General features: G+C 41.2%; 1 protein-coding gene across 1 annotated transcript in view; it reads left to right on the top strand.

Moving 5' to 3' along the window:
• Nucleotides 1-14,028, top strand: part of aldh2 (aldehyde dehydrogenase 2 family member) — a 29,008-nt gene extending 14,980 nt beyond the window's left edge. Inside the window, exons 7-13 of the mRNA XM_033043716.1 lie at nucleotides 1,801-1,914; nucleotides 3,937-4,039; nucleotides 5,003-5,187; nucleotides 6,392-6,556; nucleotides 9,025-9,182; nucleotides 12,167-12,281; nucleotides 13,310-14,028. Coding sequence (XP_032899607.1) covers nucleotides 1,801-1,914; nucleotides 3,937-4,039; nucleotides 5,003-5,187; nucleotides 6,392-6,556; nucleotides 9,025-9,182; nucleotides 12,167-12,281; nucleotides 13,310-13,342 — 873 coding nt within the window. The 3' untranslated portion in view covers nucleotides 13,343-14,028. The remainder of the gene's footprint in view (nucleotides 1-1,800; nucleotides 1,915-3,936; nucleotides 4,040-5,002; nucleotides 5,188-6,391; nucleotides 6,557-9,024; nucleotides 9,183-12,166; nucleotides 12,282-13,309) is intronic.
• The last annotated feature ends 6,640 nt before the right edge of the window (nucleotides 14,029-20,668 follow it).

The raw sequence follows: 20,668 nt of genomic DNA, 5'->3' as shown, positions 1-20,668 counted from the left end.
GCGGTGCAGGCTCGAAGGGCCAAATGGCCTACTCCTGCACCTAATTTCTATGTTTCTATGTATGTTTCTATCTCGCATTTCATGCAAGCTCCGTAATAACTGGAGAATATTTTAGTTTTGTGTAATGTTGCTTGGTAATTTAATTGAATGTACCCTCTTTCCCTTCCTATTTTTATTTTTTTACCCATTCCTGGTCATTGCTATCCCCTGTTGGAAAAGATTCCCTATTCTCAATATAGATACTTCCCTGCCATGTATATTATTAGCTAAATGGATTGTGAGCAAGAACTTTCGGGATGGCATGTGTGGTAGGTCTGAGCATTTGAAAAGCAATGGGACAAGTCTTCCCAGCCTCAGCGAAAGGTGTTCCTCGAGGTCCTGTTGTCATTCCATCTACATTCAGCTGCTGCTTCAATAATTTTTCTTTCTTTATAAGGTTAGATGTGAGGATGATTGCAGGATACTTAATTGCATCTGCAAGTCTTCAGAGGGTGAAGTAACTCATGTCAATGTGTCAAGTGTTTGTGAGCTGATGTTAATAGTACCAGGCAAAGAGAATTCCCAATATAATACATCCACTATCCAATAGCATTATTGTTGGCAATCAAAAATAAAACACGCAACAAGTCGGACAGTATCTTTGGAAAGAGTTAATATTTCCGATTGAAGATGGCAAATTTGGCTTTGCCCTTTGACACATTTTGCCTTTGTCCTTCACATCTCTCCCTCCTATCTTTCCTGCAACTAACTTGTTTTTCTCTATTTTGCAATTCTGATAGATCGCCTTTGACCTGAAATGTTAACTCTTTTTTCATAGGTGCTGCAAGACCTGTTAAATGTTTCCATCATTTTATGTAACTAAACATACACTCTTCTCAAAATATTTGCACCGTCCGCCTTGTATACCATCCATATCATCAATCCAATATCAGAAAGGTAGCAGGTAGACACTACGGTATGAGCACATAAAGAATTTCAGCTTATTTTCTAAGGTGCTCATCATCCTTGCATAGACATGTCATCATTCATCCTTTCTTGCTGAAACCAAATCCTGAAACTTTTTTATTTTTCCCTTGCTACAAAGTGTATAAAATCATGAGGTGAATACCCTGCGTGAATGCACACAGTATTTTACTCAGGATATGCGAATCAAGAACTTGGGGTCATAGGTTTAAGGTAAAAGGGGAAAGATTTAATAGGAATGTGAGAGGTATTTTTGCACTCGGGGGATGGAATTAGCTGCCAGAGGAGGTAGTTGAGACAGGTACAATAACAACTCTTAAAAGACACTTGGGACAGATACATGGATGGGAAAGGTTTAGAGGATATGAGACAAATGTTGGCAAATCAGACTAGATTCGATGGGACATCTTGATTGGCATGGACAAATTGGGCTGAAGGGCCTGTTTCCATGCTGTATCTCAATGATTTTACGACTCTAAAACCCCTTTGTTCATCCACATCACTCATAATTCTGCCACTTCTTGTATATTTCAAGTGCATTAGTGATGGATAGAAGACTCCATCCCAAAAGAAAGTTGGTGATAAATAAAACTAATTTATGTTTTAATGTCTTCCCACTTCCCCCGAAACATTTGGGAAGTTCATAAAAGGATTGGTAAGTATTAATCATGATCTAGCCACTAAAACTGAGTCCACAGCTTTGTGAAATTTGATGTAACGAATTCAAAAAGTAAATGAAGCAATGATAACATTATTTGCTGTTTCTTTTGGCTACACAAACATTTATAAACATTTGCTTTGTTTCTTAACGTCTGTCACACTTTTCTTAATTAACAGGCTGGGTTCCCACCAGGAGTAGTGAATATTATTCCCGGCTATGGACCATCAGCTGGGGCAGCTATTGCCGCGCATATGGATGTGGATAAAGTTGCATTTACAGGATCCACGGAGGTTAGTCTTGAAAACCACATAAAGTTAACATGGAATTTTAGAAATAGATCCTAGCAGCATCATTTCCATTGTTATTTTCCTTAATAATGTCTCCAATCCTTTTTCCCATACAAGTGGAAACTGTCTTTCATATATTTCTTGCCAGTTTATTCTCATTCTGTCTTTTTCCAGTCATCTTTTGCTTTTGTCTATGAAACTGAATTCCTAGTCCTGCTGCCTTTCTTAGCAATATTATAAGATTTCTTCTAAATTAATACTCATTCTTGGTTCTTGGTTTCTTGGTCCTCCAAAATATTCCAAATGGAATTTAAACTGGAGGTGGTGGAGGGAGGACTTAAGCCAGAAAGGGTTATTGGGAAGAAATAGCTACTTTAAATTTAGTTGCATCTGGTTGGGTAACTATAAGAACAAATTGCTGTACACATCTGTCTTTGTAGCTGGGATCACAAATATGATCGAATGCCCTCGTCTGCTCCTAATTGGTTTGGGTTTGGTGTAGGTCTTGTAATCTATGTCGAGCTGACCATTTAACATTCAATTAATAGATTACAACACAATATAGAAATCCATAATTGAACTGACCAAATTTCAGAACTCAATCTGAAGAAGGGTCTCGATCCGAAATGTCACCCAGTCCTTCTCGCCAGAGATGCTGCCTGTCCCTCTAAGTTACTCCAGCATTTCGTGTCTCTCTTCTCACCAAATCATTGCAGTAAATACTTTTGCATATACAGGTCCTCCCTAGTTTTTGTCTGATATTTGAATGAGCATTTGGGAGACTGGTGGGATGGACTTCCTAGGTGGGAATGTGACATTTTCGTTCACTTTCTCTTCAATTGGGGGCTGGGTTGAGCCAAGCAAACCCAGGAAGCGCTGAGCAGAATCATTCACTGAGTCAGTGAGGACGGCCGCTGGTCATTCTTCCCGTGCCTGGTCACTCTGCTACCACTGTGCCTTTGTTCATTTCCGAATTACTAACAATTTACGGTTACAAGCTTTTCTATGGGAACAAACGTGCCGTAACCTAAGGACTTCCTTACATAGTTTAAGCGGTTAATTACAATCTAACTTGCAATAATACTCTTGTTGCAAAACAGTATGAAAAATGAATACAAGAGGTCATGAAATTGGCTCGATGGGACATGGGTTCTGGATGCAAATGTTTGCCGTGCAGTTGGCAACGTTGCACTGCCTGTCAATTAACATGAATAGTTTGTGCAGCCACAATGAACAGTACTTTTCGGCGTCTGCCATCTGAGTCATGAGCTCAAAAACTATCAAAAGATGGTACTACTTAAAGTTAGCTTGTGCTAATTGCGATTTGTCCCCGCCTTTTTGAAAGTATGCCAACTGCAGTTACCAAGGAGGTAAACTTGTTGGTTTCTGCCAACGCCTAGACTTCAAGACAGGTTCCTCATCTGCCAATTATTCCTTGTTGACGCTAGCAATTTCAAGGAATTCTAGTAGCGCCAAATATTTTTTACATTTGTAGCTACCAAGATGAAAATGGTAGTTGATTCCCTTAAATCATGCCAGTGTGCCACTTTTGCCACCATGACAGACAGGACTATAGATGGGCGATTGATACCCAAAGGACTACATACTAATTTACAATTTGACCTGCCTGCCTATGTACTCTATGTGGTACTGCTAAGGAAGACCTCGAGTGTTCTAAACGAGTTCTGAAATTGATACTATTCTGTGGCTAGTTCTGAGGTCAGTTACAATATTTTTGAATAGATATTTACGAGGAGGAAAGTGATAATTGATATATCTCCTGTGTGGCTCAAATGCAAAATATTCCAATCTGTAACAATGTTTCTTTTAGTAGGTCATGGTCACCAATAACAGAAGACCTTGTAGAGATTAATTCTGACTTTGGGGATGACTAATCATTTTCCTTGTTTGTAAGAACATTCCCTGAACAGCCATTGCAGTCATTTGTTTTTATTTAAATACCTTTGCGTGAGCAGAAGTTTTAAAGAATGTCTTGCCAAACCTGTTTATAATGATCTCTTGCAGGTTGGCCATCTTATCCAGCAGGCTGCAGGGAAAAGTAATTTGAAGAAGGTGACATTGGAACTGGGTGGGAAAAGTCCGAACATCATTCTTTCCGACGCCGATGGTAAGATATACTACTGGACCTGCAACTTCAACAGTTGCACCTTCGTCTTGATATTTATTTGGTTCTGCGTAGTAAAGTCCATGTTCAATGAAACTCTCATTCTGTGGATTTTTAGGGTTGCAGACAAACACGTTTTCAATAAAGGTGCCTATGAAAAGGCAACATATCACAGAGAGTGGAATTTTGATATAAAACAGAAAATGCTCAATACTCAGATGGTCAGCGGCATCTGTGGTGGCAGAAACAGTTTGTGTTTCAGGGCCCATCTTATAGTCATCAACCTGAAATGCTAACAAAACGTTCGATGTATGTGCATTTAAAAAAAAAAATTGTTTTCAAAGTGAAAAAGGAAGATCAAAAAGTTATCACCGTGCCCATCAACTTTGGGTGTCACGGTGGCGCAGCGGTAGAGTTGCTGCCTTACAACGCCTACAGCGCCAGAGACCTGGGTTTGATCCCGACTACGGATGCTGTCTGTATGGCGTTTGTACATTCTCCCCGTGACCTGCGTGGGTTTTCTCCAGGATCTTTGGTTTCCTTCCGCCGTCTAAAGGCGAATAGGTTTGTAGGTTAATTGGCTTGGTGTAAATGTAAATTGGCCCTAGTGTGTGTAGGATAGTGTTAATGTGCGGGGATCGCTGGTCGGCACGGACTCGGTGGGCCAAAGGGTCTGTTTCCTCCCTGTGTCTCTAAACTAAACTAAACCAACAAAGAATGTATGGAGCATCTGAAAACTAATCTTCCTTGCCATGTTCTTCACTCAACTCATTCAAATAATGATGACTCGTACCCAAAGGAACTAGTAATCTGCAAATGTGCTGAAGGATGATATTTTGTCAAGAATGTTGAATAATATTTCATTTTGTGGTCATATCTAGATAAGATGAAAACTAGTTTCGCAGTTTCTTCCCTCCTGGCAAATGTTCATTCAGAAATAATCGAATTCATTGCTCCATTTTGCAGTGAACTTTGCCGTTGAGGAGGCCCACACTGCGCTATTCTTTAACCAAGGACAATGCTGCTGCGCTGGAACACGTACTTATGTTCAAGAAGCTATCTACGATCAATTTGTGGAGCAGAGTGTGGAGAGAGCAAAACGTCGTACAGTGGGAGATCCATTTGACGCCAAGAATGAGCAAGGGCCACAGGTAGATGTCCTGGGAAATCAACTAGCTTCAAGAATCTGTTGTTTTTCTTTATTATTAAATGAATACTACTTCCCGATGCTTCATGCTGTGAAGAGGTCATTTACCATTTACACTTCCTTCTGTTAATTCTTTTGAATACCAATGTAATGCCTCAGATGTTGGGGGCACAGCGGTAGAGTTGCTGCCTTACAGCGCTAGGGACCCAGGTTCGATCCTGACTACGGGTGTTGTCTGTACGTTATCCCTGTGACCTACATGGGCTTTCCCCGGGGTCTCCGGTTTCCTCCCGCACTCAAGACGTACGGGTTTGTAGGTTAATTGGCTTACAATTTTTAAATTGCTCCTAGTGTATAGTATTAATGTGCAGGGATTGCTGGTCGGCACGGACTTGGTGGGCCGAAGTTGCCTATTTCCACGCTGTATCTCTAAACTAAGACCAGGTATAACCCATATCCAGTGACTGCCCTATCTGCCAAGTTCAAACTGCAATGTACAGTAGTATCATTAACCTCGGCTATGCTGTTATGTGGCAACACTCTGAAGAAGGATTATTGTCCTTAAGGTACACAAAAAAATGCTGGAGAAACTCAGCGGGTACAGCAGCATCTATGGAGCGAAGGAAATAGGCAACGTTTCGGGCCGAAACGCTGCCTATTTCCTTCGCTCCATAGATGCTGCTGCACCCGCTGAGTTTCTCCAGCATTTTTTTGTGTACCTTCGATTTTCCAGCATCTGCAGTTCCTTCTTAAACACTTATAGTCCTTAAGTGAGTTTTGGTGATGAATCCATAGCTGAGGAACACATCTATGGGAAAGAAAATCAGTGGAGTGATTCCTGTCTGCTGTGGCTGATGGTAAACCATCCAAATTGGCAAAATTCTTCGTCATGAAGAAAATATATTTAAAAGATTATTATGATGCTTTTATTGCTGGAATTGCCAGCTGACATTTGCCATTTCAATCTGAAAGTAAAAAGGAATCATTGGTTGGAAAAAAAAAGTCAAAATAATTAAATACCACCAAGAATCGAGGAGAGAAAATACTGGACTTGAAGCTGCAAATTAAAAAAAAAAATCCTTGGATATTTCACTAGGGCACAGAAATAAATTGTTGCTCATATTCTTAATGAGCATTTGCTCTTGACTATACATGTTGATCTTTGGAACAGTGAATACAACAATTATTGCAATCAATTTGTGTCATAGGTGGATGAAGAGCAATTTAATAAAATTCTGGGATACATTAGTACTGGAAAAAAAGAAGGAGCCAAGCTACTCTGTGGAGGTGAAGTGGCAGCAGATCGTGGCTACTTTATCCAGCCTACAGTGTTTGGAGATGTGAAGGATGAAATGAGAATTGCTAGAGAGGAGGTAAGGTCACACTGCGGCTTTTATGGGAGTCGACCGGTCTCAGAAACCAGGAAACTTTAGTCTATAAATGTTATCTTTTTCACTTTTATACAATATTACAATATTTGTATTCATTGTCATTTGAACCTCAAATGAGGTTCAAACGTGTTTCTACAGCCATACAAAAAGAAACAATTTCTACAAGACACACAAACAATTTAATTCACACAAACATCCATCACAGTGAATCTCCTCCTCACTGTCATAATACCCTTGATCACCTATTTAGAGTACTAGTTCCCATTTCAATAACTCAAGGGTACTGGGATGGGGATGGAAGAATTATTCATAGCTCTGTATTCTTCCATATCAGGTGACAAATATGTAATCGAGATTAGCATCTTAGTGTATATTGAAGGAATACCACGACGCAGTATGCTTTAGACAAGATATTAAAGTGAGCCTCTTTCTGTCTATTTGTCTTAAACAGCCCATGGCACAACTGAAAGACCAGGTCTGCCAAACTCTGCAATATTTCCTACTTTGTTAATATTTATTTCTGAGATCAGGGCTTTGCTGGCAAGGTCAGCATTTGTTGCCCTTGAGAAGGTAGCAGTGAGCTGCCATCTTCAAACGCTGCAATCCTAGTGAAGGTTATTGGGTACTGAGTTCCAAGATTTGTATGCTGGACTGTTGATGCATTTTCAAGTCAGGATGGTGTGATTTGTAAGTGAACTTCAGGTGGTAGCGATCCCATTTACTTGGGTGCTCTGGTCCCTCCTAGTGGTAATGGGCTTGTGACATGCATTTGGAGTGGACCAGGTGATTTATTGCAGTACACAGTCATTGTCTAATATCAGTAATATTCACCTTGCATGTCAGCTTTCTTGATAACCTGCGTAATGTGACACTTGTATTTAAATAACAAGATAATAGGTTCAAGAGCCATTCCAGAAATTTGGGGACTGGAATCCAAACTGATGCTTAGTGCAGAGCTGGTAGCAAGTACATGGTTTTATGGTGGTAATCCTGTCTTTCAGGAAACACATTGAACTGAACTCACTCTGCCATCTCGGGTGAATACAAGATCCCATTACACTTATTGAAAAGCAAGGGAATTCCAACAATGTTTTATCCCTCAGCCACCATAAAGAATTAGAGCAATAAGCACATTGCTGGTGGAACTCAGTGGGTCAGGCAGTGGAAGAAATGGACAGCTTATATTTTGGATGTGAAGATGCTGAAGAAAGGTCTCCCCCCAAAATGTGGTCTGTCCATTCCCTCCGCAAGATTCTACCTGACCTGCTGAGTTCTTCCAACACTGTGTTTTTCCCCCAAGGTTCTAGCATCTACAGTGTAAGAACCTTTTAGTTGCTGATGGATCAGATTCAGATTCAAGTTTTATTGTCATTGTGCAGTGTACAGTACAGAGACATGATGTAACCTGAAGTATGATGCGCTGTTTTAGACTCTTTACCTGCAAAGTATAGTTGCAATACTGATGGTGTAATGAAGATAGAGTAAACAGATTCCACGGATGTTGATTTTGCCATTTGAGGCGAGACTGAATAGATTAGGTCTTGTATGCATTATAATTTAGAAGAATGAGAAGCGATCAATTGAAACAAGCTAGATGCAGATGGATGTTTTCATGACTAAGGCCTCTAGAATCAGTGGTTACAATCTCAGAAAAAGAAGAAGGCCATTCAATACCAAGTCTGTGGAGGATCAGTCACTGAATTCATTAGTGTTCTATGGATTTCTAGTATTAAGGGAATCAAAAGATAAAGTAAAATGGCAATGGGGTAGAAGATCACCGATGATTTTGATGAATCGTGGAGCAGGCTTCAAGAGCCAAGTGCTCAAAAGCCAAGAGTCAAATCCTTGCGTTTTTCAGTCAATGTGTCACGATGCTGAAGTAAATAGCAGTTGTTGATTTCCTAATGGGGAGACTGCAGGCGGACAAAGATGGCAGCTTGCATAGTACCCAGCAGTTGGGGAAGAGAGAAACCGCAGGATCTGCGTGATGTGTCTGCACATGGTATATGTGCTTCCAGATCAGCGATGGCCTGTACTCGTCATGCCTGCCATGTTTCAGGCCTGAGCCCTGCGGCTCAGCACTGAGCAACTCCATTCCCAGCCCTGGCTCACCCTACACCAGTCCACACAGGAAGCCTCTCCACGCCAGGAATGTGAGATGATTCGTTATGGGAGAGGGGGGTGGCGGAAGGCAGGAATCGTCCCTGGTTCCTCTTACAATACCGCAAAGTCCAAGTAAATGTTTATTTTAATTAATAGCGGTGTTGCCTATCTGAGTTTTCACCAAGAGCAACATAATGAATCTAAGGTCTGTGGGCTAGTGCTCTGCTGGCAAGCAGTGTTTCGGAAGTTAATTGTTTCCCCTCTGTTCTATCGAAAGTCTCCATAAAATCTAGAAGGCTGAGTCAACATTTATATTCATGCAAGTTCTTATTTTTGTTTACTTGGAGATTTTTGGACCAGTGATGCAGATTCTGAAGTTTAAGACATTGGAAGAGGTGATTGAACGAGCAAACGATACCAAATATGGACTTGCAGCTGCAGTTTTCACCAACGATATCAATAAAGCTCATTACATCTCTCATGGATTACGCGTAGGAACTGTCTGGTAAGCTTCCCTATATAATCACAATATATATATATATATATATATATATTGCTCAACTTTTGGATTTCTTCCGTTTTTCCCCGAATGTCTAGAAACCACCAAAAGTAATTGTTCCTCAAATTAATGTGCATCACTCTGTTATGGCCATAAATGTTACGGCCATTTTATAATGAGGGTGCGTGATCCCTGTGTCTTTTCTGATATCTACGTCTACTTTCCATTTCAATTTGAAGACTGTGGGGCATAAATGTTGTTCATCGTATATTGGTCATGCCAATGATGGAACAGGAGAAGTCCACATGTCTTCTCTAGCCCCCCCCCATAATTGGGGACTCTCCTGTTGTCCAAATGTCTATTTATCCTAGCCATGAACATACCAACTGACTCAGCACCCAACTTTCTGGGGAGAGAATTTCAGAGAATCTTGGACTTGAGTTGCTTCCCGCTTTATTCGGAGACAATGCCCTTGGTTCTTGACTTCATGAGCAAAGCCAACATTTATGTGTCTCTATCGCGTTAAGCCTTTCGGAATCTTGAATGTTTCAATCAGATCACCTCTGACCTTTTAATATTCAGAGAGCATAACCAATTCTGCTCAGTTTATGCCAGTAATCAACCAGGTGAGTTGTCAATGCACTGCCTTGTACGCAAGTATATTTTTACTTAAATAGGGTGACCCAAATTTCGTCTGTTACTCCATGTCATAATCTCCCCAAAGCATTGTATTGTGGCAAGACTTATTTTCTGCTCTATCTGCATTATAATTAGGGTTCTGTCTAACATCTCAATTATTTGCTGTACCTGCAAAATTTGCTTATGTTTTGTATAAGAGGATATCGCGATCACTTTGAATATCAAGCTGTAATTATCTCATGCCTTTTAAATAATACTCTGCTTTTTTAGTCTTACCACTGAGTGGGAAAACCTCATTTTGTTTGTCTTGTTTCAAAGGATTGTTCAGTGTGCAATATATTTGAAGACTTTAGTGTAGTTTAGAGGTACAGTGCAGAAACAGGCCCTTCGGCCCACCGAGTCCACGCCGAACAGCAATCTCCATTTATACAAGCACACGCTACACACTAGCGTCAAATCACAATTTTAACTAAGACAAATAACCTACTAACCTGTACGTCTTTGGAGTGTGGGAGGAAACTGGCAACCCACGCGGTCACAAGAGTTCAAGGCCAACATGTTCCTGTTGATGTAAAAGTCAGGGGTAAACAGGGGAACCCAGGATGTCAAGGATGTAAATCCTATTGAGGATTGGATAAAGACGAATATATGCCAGATAGGGGATGGGGGAGGCTGCAATTAGTATAAAAAATGTAGGGAAGCAATTAAAAAAAATTAGGAAGGCAAAGTGGGATTATGAGAAATTGTTGGTAGGCAGCATATGGGTAAATCTGAAGGTGTTCTATAATTGAATTAAGGGTAAAACTGCATGAAGCCATAAAGTATAGGTAAGATACTAAATAAATATTTTTAATCGGTTGTCATAAAGGAAACATTTGTTAGCCGGACTATTCAGTGAAGGGATAGGTGAAAGTTTATTGCAGGTCTCCATAAGTAAAGAGGACATTTAGGGTAGTGGGGAGTGGATGGGAGGGTGATTTTGTTTTCACCCAGAGAAATACCTGAAATGCATGGCCTAAGAGAATGGTTGAAATTGCGTAATTAACTGACCTTATTAGTGCCTTCCCTCTCAGTGTAAAATGCTGATTCTGCTGTGGGGGGACGTTCATGTTAAATTCTATGGTGTGATGTGTCTTTTCTCTTTATTATTTTATACGGATGTATGGAAACTTACTTTCTTCTATGTAAAGCACTTTGGTTTCAATGCGAATTGATTTAAATGTGCTATTTAAATAAAATTTACTTAATTACTTACTTGCTAATTTAAGACATATCTAGATAATAGAATCCCTTGGACATTAGAGGGCTGTGTCCACAAGCCAGCATGTTATATTTTTTAAATTATTTTTAATGTGTATTTAATTTAATGGTGGGGGGGGGGGGGGGGGGGGTTGGAGGTGTATAATATAACTTGCGACTTTGAAACTAACCATTATCATTTGTGTAGGAAGGAACTGCAGATGCTGGTATATACCAAAGATAAACACAAAATGCTGGAGTACATTAGTGGCTCAGGCAGCATCTCTGGAGAAAAGGAATAGGTGATGTTTCAGGTCGGAACCTTCCTGTCTGAAGAAGGGTTCTGACCTGAAACGTCACCTATTCCTCTTTTCCAGAGATGCTTGCTGATCCGTTGAGTTACTCCTCCAGCATTTTGTGACTATCGATACTTTACTGTTTGTGCAAGTGACTGCCTAACTGCTCTTTGCTGAATATTGGGCACTGCTGTTTGGATGGGTAGTTTTGCAATTTTTCTGAACAAATTGCACAATAATATAACAGAAATATTTAATTACCTGATATTGAATACATCCACATTATAGAGATATGCAAGTTGATCTCAATATATTTGTACTGGCATTATTCAACAAACGTTGTTGATTATAAAAAGTGCCATTAGACACAGAAACACTTTATTTGAAATTTAATCAGGGATAGTCAGACTGGTCGGAGAACTAGGAAGCGGAAGGGCTGGCATCCCTCCTCCCCCTTCCTCATTCTCTGACCAATCTGACTGTCCCCTTCATTAAATGTTATCTCTGTGTGCTTCCTTGTCAATGTCTCCTAGCTAATAATGATCTATTCTACATTTTCCTTGACCTCATCCCCTTTGATGTTTCGTTTAAACACCTTACACTTCCTTATCTCTGTGTCTCCCTCTCCCCTGACTCAGTCGAAAGAAGGGTCTCGACCCGAAACGTCGCCCATTCCTTCTATCCAGAGATGCTGCCTGTCCCGCTGAGTTACTCCAGCATTTTGTGTCTACGGTGTAAACCAGCATCTGCAGTTCCTTCCTGCGCTCTTTTTGAAAGCTGGTTTCCAAATTTGAACCTACAAATTTTATCCCGCAGGATAAATTGCTATGATATATTTGGGGCTCAAGCTCCATTTGGTGGATACAAAGCATCAGGCAATGGACGGGAACTTGGAGAGGATGGATTAGCAGCGTACACAGAAGTGAAAACTGTGAGTAATAAGTGTTAACAGTGCAGCCACATATTAGAATGTAATGAATGCTACAGCAGTTCATAAAAGGTTTTTGATTTCCTTTTACCTCTCTGCTCAAAATCTTCCAGGTACTTTATTTGCCATATGTACCGAGGTACAGTGAAATTCATTTTTGTAAACAGTTCAGTACAAGTATCTCCATAGATGAGCACTTGGATACATATTAGATAAGCATCTCAGATACAGTACAAGTGTGTAGTAGTAGAACACTGAGACAGTATACAGTTTGGCGCCAATTTCAAGTCCCAGTTGTCGTAAGTGCAGGGATCTTTACCTGGCATGAAGGTCTGTTCTGCTGGCGATGTTGCAGGGTCAGCTTTGCCAAGCGTGGTTGTTGGTGTCCTCTGCTGCTGCTCCACCACTGTCGGCCCTGTCCAGTCCATGTGCTCGGCCTCTGGGAGAGATGCCCGGTCCAGTCGAGCCCCAGGCTGTTGCAGGGCCTCCAACAGCCCACTTTCAAGATTTTCAGTTCTTGAAAGGTACCTGAAAGGCCCATTTCACTTTGTCAGTTATTTTCATGGCGTGAGCCCAGACATTTAACCTAACAAGTTATTTGTCCTCAATCCTGTTTTGTCCCTTACAGTTCCACACATAATAAACAGGAAGGATAATAGCAAGATGCCTACTCTTAGTTTTTTCCCCCCATAACCAACTACACTCACATGGATTACCCCTCTTAGCAATGAAACAAAGATGAGTAATGTTCGCATAGAATAGGAATCAAGTCTGACACTTATCCTTAAACACATGTATCTGTTCTAAATGTCATTTTCTACGGGGTTTTTTTTGCTAGATATTGAAGATAAATGAAAATGTGAAGAAAATAGATGATGGGTTTACTCGCAGCAGAGCATTTTTACCATTCATTCTAGTAGCAGCAACTTGCAGACTTTGGAGACAGATGCTTCTAATGGGGAAACTGATTCAAGAATGAACGTTGACATTTTTTTCCCCCACAAGTTAATATTTGTTTTCTCTTTTTTCAGGTGACAACTAAGGTACTTAAGAAGAATTCCTAAACCCATCCATCCACTAACTTTAGATGAACTTGTAGGCTTTTTAAGAATGGATTTCAAAAGGAAGTGACACGTTTAAAATGACTAAATAATTCATTAATCAAAAACGATGATATAATCATACTCACAATCATACTCACAATCAAAAACTTGATGATATAATCATCACATTAAGTTTATGCTTGATCTACCTAATTTTTTTGTCTTAAAAAAAAATGTATAACAGGAAACTTCTTCAAATGTCTGAAAATGAGATTTGATTATAGTTATAATTTCAATTGTGGTAATCGAGGAAAGAAATTGGTTGGATAATGAATATATAAGCCATTTATTGGAATTCAGTTTTATTGGTTTACTGTCAGATTTAAAATATTTACTGTATTTGGTATCATTAAGGGTGCTACTGCTTTTCTTTCTTTTTTTCCCCCCCCCCCGTCTTTAAATCTTTGAAAATAATTGGAAGGGGTTCGATCCAAGATTTCTCATTAACTGCTTCACGCACACCATACATATCGCAAGGTATAACAAGACTGAATGCACATTTTTAACTTTTCTACTGCTTAATTTTCCGTCATGATAGTTTGTAATAATTCTGTCATTTGTATGTATGAAGGTTTGGACAGTAGATTTGAATACAAGAACCACTTGCACTGTACAGCATACAATAAAGAAAATGTATTGCTAATTTATTGATATTATTCTGAGCGAATACGTTCCAGCGACCTGTCTTTATTCCGCTGATTTAACCTCTGCACAGGAATGATGAACCATTAATATGTTCCACCGTGGGTTTAGAAATAATTTCACCTCCGAGTCAGGTTGTGGATTTGAGTCCCACTTCAGTGTTTTGATCTGGACTAGCACCAAAATTCGGGAGAAAGAGACCACTAGCCAAGCTTTCCTGTGAGCCATTTAACCGGGATGTCACCCACATGCTCACAAACATCACAAAAAAAATAAGAGTTAAAGAGCAAGCAAATTCTCTCTAGTATACTGGCCAGTATTTTTGGATCAGGATCACACAAGCAGATTATTTGATCACTGTTTATGGGAGCTGGCTGTGATCAAACTGAATGCCATTTTCCTACCTTACACTAGTAATACATTTCAATGAAGCAGCATTTCAATGGTTGGAAAAAAAAATAGAATATTCTTAATTTGTGAAAAGGTGCTATAAAAATGTGATTGCGTTCAAAAGATAGTTATTATTTAGCTCTTTATCAAAACTCAGTGAAAGTACTCAATCTGCTGCCACAAATTGACACATCCTGTTCCAGCAATTAGTGGGATGCTTTCTTAAGCAACTTCAAGACTGCCCTTGAGTCGTGTTCCAAATGGTGTCATATTCCAACCGGTATCAAATCTGGTCGTGTTGCTGGTGAGGGGGATAATTAATAGGCAACAGGATGATGTTGATCAATTGGTAAAATGAACAGAGGAATGGCAGATTTGATGACAGAACCAAAGTACTCGTTTAACTGTTCTACCATTTCCTTGTTTCCCATTATAAATTCAGGCCCATCAAGTCTACTCAGCCATTCAATCATGGCTGATCTATCTTTCCATCTCAACCCCATTAGACAATAGCCAATAGGTGCAGGAGTAGGCCATTCGACCCTTCGAGCCAGCACCGCCATTCAATGTGATCATGGCTGATCATCCCCAATCAGTACCCCGTTCCTGCCTTCTCCCCATATCCCCTGACTCCGCTATTTTTAAGAGCCCTATCTAGCTCTCTCTTGAAAGCATCCAGAGAACCTGCCTCCACCGCCCTCTGAGGCAGAGAATTCCACAGACTCACCACTCTATGTGAGAAAAAGTGTTTCCTCATCTCCGTTCTAAATGGCTTACTCCTTATTCTTAAACTGTGGCCCCTGGTTCTGGACTCCCCCAACATCGGGAACATGTTACCTGCCTCTAGCGTGTCCAAGCCCTTAACAATCTTATATGTTTCAAAGGTGTGCATAGAAGGGAAGAATGGTAGGCTTAGGGTTGGGACATGGAAGAGCAAGTCCTCCCTGAATTATATATTTTCTAAAGAAAAGAATGAGGTATTGCATCTTCTCTCCAAAGTTTCAAGTAAAACAAAGTGCTGGGGATACAGGACATCTGAAATGAAATCGACAGTGATGAAAATATTCAGCATTTTGGGGAGTAGCTGTCAAGTTAGAAACCATATTGATTCAGATTAAGTTTTTTGTGTAGAAAGGAACTGCAGATGCTGGTTTACACTGACAAATAGCCACAAAATGCTGGAGTAACTCAGCGGGACAGGCAGCATCTCTGGCTAGAAGGAATGGGTGACGTTTCGGGTCGAGACCCTTCTTCAGACAATTTATTTATTTGGTAAACTGCAAAAATAATGAGAAACAAAATACCTATTTTGAGAATATTCCAGCCTTGTGACAGATCTGTCAGAGGTGCAAACAGGAATCTAAATATCTTTGTTTTTGAAAGCATGACTGTGACTTTAATGTAATCAAAAGAGTGCACACTGCCAGAGCTTGGAAGATCGGGAGCACATTATAACGGACCTGTGTGATATTGGGCAAGTTTGGTTTACTAATCGAGTTAAATAACATAAAATGGATGGAAATATTCAACAAGCCAGGCAGTGTCTGTGGAGAATGAAGCAAAGGGTAATTGATCTGAAACAATAACTACAAATGTTGCTCGATGTGCCGAGATTTTGCAGAATTGTCTGTTTTACTTCAGACTCCCATCTTGCTTTTGTCTGAATGTTTGGACAGTAGAGATTTAGGTGGGTGTTGTTGATTAATCATAGATGGATGTAGCTATTCAGTTAGGTCTACTATGCACGGATCTTTCTTGAAAAAGGGAACGTATTTCGATTCATACATTCTGTGGTCAGATTCAAATTTCTTTGAAAGCTTACATTGAGAACTGTATAGCTGAAGCACCCGAGGCATAAAGAATGTTCTTAGCTTTGGCAAGTGCACCAAGAGATTTGCCTTCAGGCTAGGATGAATAATCGTACGGACTTGAATGTTCTGGCTCAGCTGGGATTAACAGGATGCCAACTGGATAATTAATAATCAGCAGCATGTAATCATCTTAGGCACGAGTTACATTTGTACATAACTCTTTCCTCTAACATAGAGTTTTATAAATATTTATGATACGTGTGGAAATGTCATGACACTGGGAGAAGTGTGGCAGATTCCATTTTGAAGGGGAAACAAGATGCAAGAGATGGATCAGTCGGGAATCTGGAGGGAGTCAGCATTTGGCTTGGGAGGCTGGACAAGCATTTGGGGTTGGGGTGGGAGAGAGGTAGTAGGGAATGGTGGGATATCGTCTGGGGAAGATTCTGAGGGATATGTATTTGGATAGTCCGGGACTGATTAAGGATAGTCAGTATGGGTTTGTATCTGAGTTTTTTGAAGAAGTAACAAACAAGGTTGATAAGGGCAAATATGGAATTCAGCGAGGCATTTGATAAGGTTCACCATGGTAGGCTGTTTTGCAAGGTTTAATTGTATGTGATCTAGGGAGTTCAGGCCTACAAGATAGAACATTGGTTTCATGGAAGGAAGCAGAAGGTGATGGTGCAAGGTTGTTTTTCGGACTGGAGGCCTGTGACTGTATACCTGTACGCCTCAGGGATTGGTGCTGGGCTCATTGCTGTTTGTGGTTTATATCAACGATTTGAATGAGAATGTGGAAGGCATGATTAATAAGTTGGTGGTATCATAGATGGCAAAGATGGTTATAGAAAATTACAGAGGATCTTAGTTGGGCAAATGGACTGAGGAATGATTGAATGGAGCTTAATGCAGGTAGGTGCGAGGTGTTGCATTTTGGGAAGTCAAGCCAGGGCAGGGCCTTCACTATGAATGGCAGGGCCCTGGAGAGATGTAGCAGAGAGATTTAGTACAGTTACATAGTTCCTTGAAAGTGGTTTCACAGGTGGGGTGGTCAGGAAGTTTTTGGAACGTTGCACTTCAATCCGTCAGGCTGTTGATTATAATAGTAGGGATGTTACGTTACAGTCGTACAGCATGTGATGAAGTTTAGTGTTTTCTGAGTTATTCGGAACTGTCACTATATAATAATAATAATAATGGATGGGATTTATATAGCGCCTTTCTAGAATACTCAAGGCGCTTTACATCGCATTATTCATACATTCCTCAGTCACACTCGGTGGTGGTGAGCTACTTCTGTAGCCACAGCTGCCCTGGGCAGACTGACGGAAGCGTGGCTGCTAATCTGCGCCTACGGCCCCTCCGACCACCACCAATCACCCACACACATTCACACACAGGCAAAGGTGGGTGAAGTGTCTTGCCCAAGGACACAACGACAGTATGCACTCCAAGCGGGATTCGAACCGGCTACCTTCCGGTCGCCAGCCGAACACTTAGCCCATTGTGCCATCTGTCGTGTTGTTACTTGTGGGCGGAGCATCAAGGCAAATTCCTTGTATGTGAATACTTGGCCAATAAACTTACTTTTTTTTAAGAAAGAACTGCAGATGCTGAAATAATCGAAGGTAGACAAAAATGCTGGAGAAACTCAACGGGTGAAGCAACATCTATGAAGCGAAGGAATAGGTGACGTTTCAGGTCAAGACCCTTCTTCAGACTGATGTGGGGGTGGGGGAGGGGGGTGGGAAGAAGAAAGGTGGGAAGAAGAAAGGAAGAGGCGGAGACAGTGGGAGAGCTGGGAAGGGGAGGGAAAGGAGGGAGAAAGCAAGGACTACCTGAAATTGGAGAAGTCAATGTTCATACCGCTGGGGTGTAAACTACCCAAGCAAAATATGAGGTTGTGCTCCTCCAATTTGCGGTGGGACTCACTCTGGCCACGGAGGAGGCCCATTTCTTGTTCATTTTTTGGTCACTCTGCTATAGGAAGGATGGTTTAAAAAAAATGTAGAATGTGCTGAGAGGATTTATGAGGGTGTTGCCAGAACTGGAGAGGCTAGGCACACGAGGACTTTATTCTTTGGAGAGCAGGAGGCTGAGAGAAGTGATCTTATTCAGGTGTATAAGATCATGAGGGGAATAGATGGGGCGAATGCAGTCTTTTACCCAGGGTAGGGGAATCAAGAAGCAGAGGACATGGGTTTAAGGTGAGAGGGGAAAGATTTAATAGGAACCTGAGGGGCTACTTTTTCTACACAGATGGGTATGTGGAACGAGCTGCCAGATTAGGTAATTGAAGCAGGTACTACAACAACATTTAAAATACATTAGTGTAGAAAGGAACTGCAGATACTGGTTTGCACCGAAGATAGACACAAATTGCTGAAGTAACTCAGCAGGACAGGCAGCATAGATGGAGAGAAAGAATGGGTGACATTTCGGGTCGAGGCCCTCTTCAGACGGGGTCTGAAAGACATTCGGACAGATGCATTGAAGGATCACCTGTTTGCTGAACAGCCTGACCCGCTGAGTTACTCCAGCATTTCATGTCTATCTTAGGTGTAAACCAGCATCTGCAGTTCCTTCCCACACGGCGCCTCCTTTTGTTTGAGGGGGGGGGGCTTGAAATGATACTTATACATTGGCAAGAAGGCCCAGTGTAGCAATTTCTCACTTGCGTTTCAGCGCAGTTACCGGGCGCTCCTCTGTCTAACCAGCCCTTAAGGGCGGCGGGTCTCCGGGCATTGGGCCCCAATCTCAGTCTCACCTACAACCATAGACAAGCAAATTGGGACAACTGGAATAGAAATGCGCAATAACCGCTGAACGGGTGAGGGGTCGGACGGAAGAAGCTTCTAAACGCCAGCGGTGCGTCAAAATGCGGACGGTCTTTTATTTTGATAAATTCTGTCTCTTTGTCGAAATGGAGGAAAAATATCAACCGACAGAGGAGCCGCGGGGAATCCTTTAACTGAGAATTTGAAAAATCAGGGAGAAAAATATCCATGCACAGAAGAGCCGCAGTGAGTCCGAGAAACCAGGATTTTTTTAAAAATCAGGAAAATAATCTCTGCGCATAGCTCCTCCAAGATGGGTCAGTTTCACCGATGTTACCATTAACTAGAGGAAAACTAGCCTTTATTCCCTTCGGGATTGCAGAGCAAATCTAGGAATAGCGAAAAATCAACAGCATGATTCTGGAAAGAGCTGCTAGGATCTAAGGGGTGTCTCGGCAGCTAAAGATAGGAACATTTCAAGGCTAGGCAGTCGTCGGGCGAGTGAATCGTCCCTGGAGGTGGGATGTTAAAGGCTGATTATTTCAAAATAAATTAAGAGGAAGTTTCCCCGGTGTGACCGACTGAGTCGAGATTGCAAAAATGGCCCAGAAAAAAATAGGAGCAAAGAAAATCAGCGGAGCACAGGCCAGGGAAAGTGAAGGTGCAACAGGAGTTTTGTACAACTAGAATTCATCCAAGATTGGGCAAGAGCAGGAAAAAAGCACGAATCCAGCGACGTAGAAGGGAAGACAAATGCAGAAACAGTGTGAATTCATCAAAGTGAATGGAAAGAGCTGAACGTGAGCCCAACAGGTCGTTAATCAGGATTTACAATCAAACAGAAATGACCAGATCGTTCTTTTGCCCAATTTGAACCAAAAGAAGCTGCCTGTCCCACCGAGTTACTCCAGCTTTTTGTGCCTTTCTTCGGTGCAAACCAGCATCTGCAGTTCCTTCCTACACAAGGGAGAAAGAGTATTGTTGGGCAAATGTCGACTCTGAATATTTTATAAAGCTAATTGCAGACAGATTATTTCTAAGGGATATCTGGGAGAAATGTTGACATTTAAGAGAAGGAATGGGTGACGTTTCGGGTCGAGACCCTTCTTCAGACTGTTACTCCAGCTTTTTGTGTCTATCTTCGGTTTAAAACAGCTTCTGCAGTTTCTTCCTACACGTTGAATTCTAAGAGCTGGAAAGGAGGAACTGCTACTATTGGATTTAATACAGCTCAGAAATAGGCCCTTCGGCCCAATTAGTCCATACCGACCAAGATGCCCCATCTAAGCTAGTCTCATTTGGTTCACATCCCTATTAAGCTTTTCTTCCCATATATCTGTGCAAACGGTTTTGTTTTCTAATGTTGTTATTATACCTGCCTCAACTACTTTTGGCAGCTTGTCCCATATAGCTACCACCATCTGAGCGAAAAGGTTGCCCTTCAGGTTTCTATTAAATCTTTCCACTCTCACTTTAAACTATGCCCTCTAGTTCTTGATTCCTTTACCCTGGTTAAAAGCACGTCATGCTATCTACTCCCCTCATGACTTTATACACCTCTATTAAGATCAGCCCCCCCCTCAGCCTCCAGTGCTCCATGGATTAAATGACAAAGAAACATAATACAGTTAAAAAGGCCGGTGGAAGAGTGAAGAGTGGAATTT

The sequence above is a fragment of the Amblyraja radiata genome, chromosome 25 (assembly GCF_010909765.2).
Source record: "Amblyraja radiata isolate CabotCenter1 chromosome 25, sAmbRad1.1.pri, whole genome shotgun sequence".
In the NCBI taxonomy this organism is placed as follows: Eukaryota; Metazoa; Chordata; class Chondrichthyes; order Rajiformes; family Rajidae; genus Amblyraja; species Amblyraja radiata.
This window is presented reverse-complemented; position numbering and strand designations above follow the sequence as displayed.